Here is a 6415-nt window from a genome sequence, read left to right on the forward strand (position 1 = left end):
TAAGTTTATTTGAAAGGGGAATTATATATAGATAGTAATTAAGTAAAAAAGTGAGATAAAATTATATTAAGACCAAAATATAGAATTTCTTTATAATATTAAGTCTAAAATACACAAATCTTTGCTGTTAAACGCTTTTAAATACACTTATAACAAAATCAATTTAAAAATGTTTATTCACTGAAAACAAAATATAAAAGCTGAAAGAAGACAACAACATTGTAGTTACTCCACTCTGGTTTTGCTGTAAAAGGTTCTAATAGTAATGATAAACATAGTGCAGTAACAACGTTTTTGGGTCACAGGTAAAAAAAAAAAAAAATTTGTCATGATTTTTGAGCATAAAAATTACATCATCAATACATGTAGAAATAAGTGTCATATCACTTATCTACCTATAACCCATTTGGCTGGCCAGTAAAAAAAACGTAAAAAAAACTTTAAAGGAGTTTTTCTCAGTTTCACCTTTTGCGTAGTTACTGCAGTTAGACTTTGTAGGGCAGTATAGGTAAATACAATATGTACATATTAAGCATAATAAAAAAATCTGTGCAAATTTCTGTAAGTAGTGTAAATGTATTGGGACATTATTATATGTTGTGTAGTGACCTGACCATAATGGGGAGCAGTTTTAAATACTACTGACCAGAGATTTATTAATAGACAAACTCTAAGTTTGGTCTGATTCACTTTTAAATGTAAAATGTTGGAACATGAAATCATGATCTGGGTTGCTCTTACTGTAAATCTAGAACTCACGCTTCCTGTTTTTGCTCTTTTAGTCTCGAGACGGAGCGTTCCCCTCTGAGCTGTGGTTGGGCGTGAGCCGGGAGGCCATATCTGTGTACAAACGAGGGGAGCCGTGGCCTCTGGAGGTTTTCCCCTACGAACAGATTCTCTCCTTCGGAGCTCCACTAGCCAACGCCTACAAGATTGCAGTGGAGGGCCGAGAGCTGGTCTTTGAAACGCAAATGGTTCGTAAAACAAAAGTCATTGTTTATATCTTGATGTTGAGGTGAATGACGTGAATATTTGAAGGATGTTTTGAAGCACTGTCAAATCAAAAAACTGATTACATTGGAATGAATGACTTTTGAAATTTCATCATAAATCATTAATTTGTCCCCCAAAATAGTGAGATCATAAATCTTCACATCCTAAAGCATGTATACTGCAAAAAAAAAATTGTAAAAAAAAATTGAAAAAAATACTAAAAAGTCTGGCACTTACCATCAAATATCAATAAAGAACTGTAAGTTACTTTCCTGATAATGTCTTTAAAAATACAGAAAATATACAATAAATATCTGTAATATATATATATATACATCTTTAGAAGTTGTTGGTCATTTTGTTGCCAGACTTTTAACCATTTAATTTCTTTTTACATTAAATTTAAGGTTTTACTGTACAACAAACAAGACAGAAATGTGTCTTTATTTCACATTCAGCAACTATATTTCACTGTAATTTAACATTCAAGATCAATAAGCAATTCAATAATACTGTAAAAAAAATGTATAATGTCCTAATACATATTAATTTACAGATTTCAACTTCAATTTCATGGTTAATATTGCAAAATAATACAGTAAATACAGTAAACGCTCCTCTTCCTCGCCCCTGCAGGTGATGGACATTGCCAAGCTGATGAAGGCCTACATCAGCATGATCGTGAAGAAGCGCTACAGCAACTGTCAATCCGTCAGCAGCCACGGCAGCCAGTGCAGCGCCTGGTGAACTTCAACCTTTAAACCTTAATGGCCACTTGCCAGAGTGCCGCAGAGGGTGGAGTGTGGCCGCCGCCGCCGCCGCCAGCCGTGCATGGACGCCCGTCCTCTGCGCTCTGGAGGGAGCAGCTCGTACATTTGACATGTCGGACTGACTCTGTGAATGCTGGAGACAAACCACAATGCTCTTAATGAACTCTTTTTGTCTGGTTTCATTCCAAAACATGAAAACATCCACAGCTGATGTTTTTTGAGTTTGACCCGGAGACGGAGTTAAAATTGTTCAAACAGACCACGAGAAACAATCTGAAACTCTTAAGATCATCGTGAAAATAAGACATTTGATAGAAAGCAGGTTCCCAAGCTTAAAAAGTCAAGAAATAAAACTTCCAATCAATCAGAAGAGTGCAGAAAGGAAACATGCTCAGTTTAATTTTAAGTTTCAATTTCAATACAATTTCTTTAGTTGCCAACTTTTCAAAACTTTCGAAACTCCAACAAACCTGTAAATTATTATACAGGAAAAAAATATAAACATTCTTATTTGTAAGTTAACTTTGCTTTTATTAATCAATTTGCCTCTTAAAGCTATTGAGGGCACAAGAACCTTGGATCTAAGGTTTAATACATTTGATGATTACTGAATCATCAAAGTTTACACAATGAAACTGTTATCCCTTGAAATGTATTAAAGAGAATCCAGAAGTGTATCCATGTAGCCTTTTCCAATATCTAAATAAAACCGTTTATGCATTCAAGTCAATCAGCAAGAACAAACTAAATAAAGGCCACCGAGTTATTTGAGGAAACAAATCATTAGACAACAAATTCAATGTCCACTGTTTGTCAAACCAAAGAAAACCAGCAGTAGTTTATAACAACCTTATTTTTTAACATCTCATTTTCTCTATTGGTGAGGATGTCTCTTGTATTGGAATAAATATTCATTCGTTCATTTCAAAAGTGCTGTGGCACTGCAGGGACTGTTGTTGCAGGACAGGGTTGCTTGTTACTGACATTTCTGTTCGTATTGCCGTGTGTGTCTGTGTGTGTGTGTGTCTGTGTGTGAATGTATGCGAGTTTTATGAGGTGTGTCTACATGTTCGAATGTAAAAAAAGAAAAAGAAAGGAGAAGCAGAGGAGGTAAAGAAACAGTAAATAGTTAAAGCCTACAGGTCTTTTTCCTCTGCTTTGAAAAACTCTGGGACTTGACCTTCTATACAAACTTTGTCCAGGATGATCTGTTCACTGTAAATAATATGCAACTGTACTTGTCTTAAGCATTTCAAGTTTGTAATTGATTGTCGTGATTGATTTGCTGATGATTTTCAAAAGGTCACACAAGTGCCTGTACAAACTAAAGCAGGACAAAGTGACTGTTGTATCGATGCCACTCTGTGTTCCTGTGTAACCAGAGTCTGGAAGGTGCTCCCATGTTCCCTTTAACTACCAATGTACTTTTACACTGCAGAGCCAGTCCAGCTGTGCAGGTCATTCAGGCCAAATCCTCCTCTTAGAACAAATTTATTCATTTCTCAAAGATGGCGGCATATGTAAAAAAAAAATAATTTTTAAATAATGCATCTTTAGTGCATTAACTCAACACTGTTCTGTGTCCCAGAAAAGCAGTAATTTTATTACATTTGCGCCCCAAATTAACACAAAACTGAAGATTGACCTCTGCCTGTGTGTGAATACTTTTTGCACTTCATTTTCAGGTCCTTAAACTTTACATTTAGACCAGTGGCAATTGTAGATCAGTTGAAATGTTAGGGCAGACTGGGGCCATATGCAGTTTCAAGGGTTACAAACTGCAAAAGAATTAAGGCTCATTTTTACCTGATTGTTGCAACACTTTAGTTTAAGTATTTGCAACAAGTATTTCATCCCTAAAAGGTTTCTTAAATGCTAATGCAGTCAATCACAATACAAAATTGCATATACTAAATATAGCATTTTAAAAGCTTGTTAGTAAACCTTTTTCATTCAGCCACTAAACATATGGTTACATTGTAACCTCGGCTCTCTGAGTGACATGGTTGCAGCACAAATATCTCCTTTACACTACAGCAGCCTCCAGTCATCTATCACATTCTTACACGTTTGGAGGGAAATTAGTAATTATTCTTCCCTATTGACCACAGATGGTCTTCTGTTCTGTTGTACATTATCTCTTTTCCACATCAGCACTTACTAATGCAGAAAATCTGACCAAAAGCCAGAAATTGTCTTTTTTATCGAATCCTGCAGATGTAGCACTAGTAAAGTTTACTATATAAGGCTTTAAAACATTACGCAATGTCTCTTTAAGTAACTCGGACTGCAATGATTGATTAGAAACAAGGGATGTATTTTAGTTTGGATGACATGCTCAGTGGGACTGGTGACAGTGTAACATTCCTACAACAACATTTCATTGGAGCTCCGCGGGCGGCAGATCCATCCAAAGACGCGTGTGCAGGTTTCTTCCACAGTGCCTTGTTGTATATTGTGTACACTTTTGTTTTCCGTGTGTGTGTTTTTTTGTATAATGTGCAATGTTATTAATGTGTATATGTATATATATATATATATATGTATGCATATATATGTATATATATATATATATATATATGTGTGTGTGTGTGTATATATATATATATATATATGATATAATCATGTGGCTGTACATTTTTTACTGCAAGTCTTTGCCTTCTATTTTTGCTCCCGAATGATGACTAAATGGTAATCAAGTCAAGATAAAAATCTTGTATTTTTCTCTACACAACCATCCGACTGACAGTGGATCTTTGACACAGTACTGGTATCTTGTTTTGTTTTTTAAAATCTGTATTAGCTGTGTTATGTATTAAAAGGATTATTCTAACAATAAAAGATTACATATTTGGTCTGAAGTAGCAATCGCTATTTTTTTTTTTTTTACTCAAGTTTGAAAGACTGAATAAACTGTTATTTTTAATTAATCAGTTTGATGTCAAAGAGTTATTGTCAGAAAGTTTATAATCACAATGGACGGGAAGGAATCATTCTAATCAAAAAGAAACCAATGGATATCAGTCGCTATATGTAAATATATATCTGTAATGTCTAAAATGCCTAAATCTGTGATCTCTATACTGCCCTACAAAGCCTAATTGCAGTAACTACATTTTTGGTCAAAATTGAGTTATAACTAAAAATGAACTCCTTGATGTCTGTTTTATCTTGTGACAAAGTTTTAGAGTTAAATTTTGCTTTATTTCAGAGAAATAATGATATAAAAAAGACAAAATCCAACTCAAAGCCAACCAGTAATTGCACTTTATTATCTAGTGATGAAGTAAAAAAGTGAGATGAAATGGTATTAAGACTCTTCATAATATTATGTCTAAAATACACAAATCTTTTAATAGAGTTTGTGAGGAAGCATCACTCGCTGTTGCTTAAACCCTTTTTTTTTCCTTTAACAAAAGCACACAGACTCATACAGAGTTTTCTTTGTTTCCTTCATTTGGTATAAAATGGTTAGATGATCAATTTAGAAGATACAAATTGTTTATTTTGCATAAAGCTCAGTTTAAGTTAAAGTCATAACCTGTCCTTTGAGTCCTTTGTGGAGGCCATCTTGTGCTGGTGCTTAAAGAGGAAGCACGCCTCAGTTGCATATAACATTAATGATCACATAATGAAGAAATTAAATGGGGTTTGTTGTTATGAGCAAACTAAGAATAACTATGTACATTTGTGTTTAACCTTGTCACCTCTCATGTTATCAACATGGTCTCACAGGAATCCGTGAAATAGCCACGGATTTGCTTAACTCAAAATCCGTGGAATAGCCACGGAGTTTCACATTTCTGTAAAACTGACACGGATTTTGCTACAATGCAAGTTAATGACAGTCATATCCCGTGGCTATTCCAACATACAAAGTGATTATGTACATTCACTGAGTGAATATTTAGAAAATAGAACATATATTTCTCGCTAGAAATGTGATCAAAATCCATTTTTATGCAGAAACTAAGTCAAAATATTGATTTTTTTCACAAAAAATGAGAGAACTGTCCGCCATGTCTTTTGTTCTGACTGTCGGGACCTTAAAAGTCACATGACTTGGAACGAACCAATAGGAAAAAATATTAACTTGCATTGTAGCGAAATCCGTGTCACTTTCACTGAAATTTGAGTTATTCCGTGGCTATTCCACGGATTTTGAGTTAAGCGAATCCGTGGCTATTTCACGGATTCCTGTGAGACCAGGTTCCATGTTATAGTGCTGACCTGATAGGCCAGTTTGAACTGGCAAGGCGGGCCCTCATACTACATATATGAGTGACATGACAGAGGCAGAGGCTGATAGAGGGAGCGCGGCGTCTGAATTGTTTGAGCTGTGACCAGTTTTTTTGACTCCTATTTTATTTTGTCTTTTTCTAAGTTATTTTTAAGCATAACTCCTGGCTATTGTGATGGGTTTTTTTGTCCTCCCCAAGTCTCACTATTTTTCCCTGCAACTCACATTGCAACATAGTTGTTAAAGACTTTTAAATACACTTATCACAAAATCGATTTGAAAATGTTTATTCACTGAAAACAAAATATAAAAGCTGAAAGAAGACAACAACATTGTAGTTACTGCACACTGTTTTTGCATTACTATTAGAACCTTTTGCAACGAAACCAGAGTGCAGCAACTACGTTTTTGG

At 34.8% G+C, this 6415-nt stretch overlaps 1 protein-coding gene across 1 annotated transcript in view; it reads left to right on the top strand.

Annotated features, from left to right (window-relative positions):
• myo10 (myosin X) overlaps positions 1 to 4624 on the top strand; it is a 174510-nt gene extending 169886 nt beyond the window's left edge. Inside the window, exons 40-41 of the mRNA XM_059343807.1 lie at positions 783 to 974; positions 1630 to 4624. Coding sequence (XP_059199790.1) covers positions 783 to 974; positions 1630 to 1740 — 303 coding nt within the window. The 3' untranslated portion in view covers positions 1741 to 4624. The remainder of the gene's footprint in view (positions 1 to 782; positions 975 to 1629) is intronic.
• The last annotated feature ends 1791 nt before the right edge of the window (positions 4625 to 6415 follow it).

The sequence above is a fragment of the Centropristis striata genome, chromosome 11, assembly GCF_030273125.1.
Source record: "Centropristis striata isolate RG_2023a ecotype Rhode Island chromosome 11, C.striata_1.0, whole genome shotgun sequence".
NCBI lineage: Eukaryota > Metazoa > Chordata > Actinopteri > Perciformes > Serranidae > Centropristis > Centropristis striata.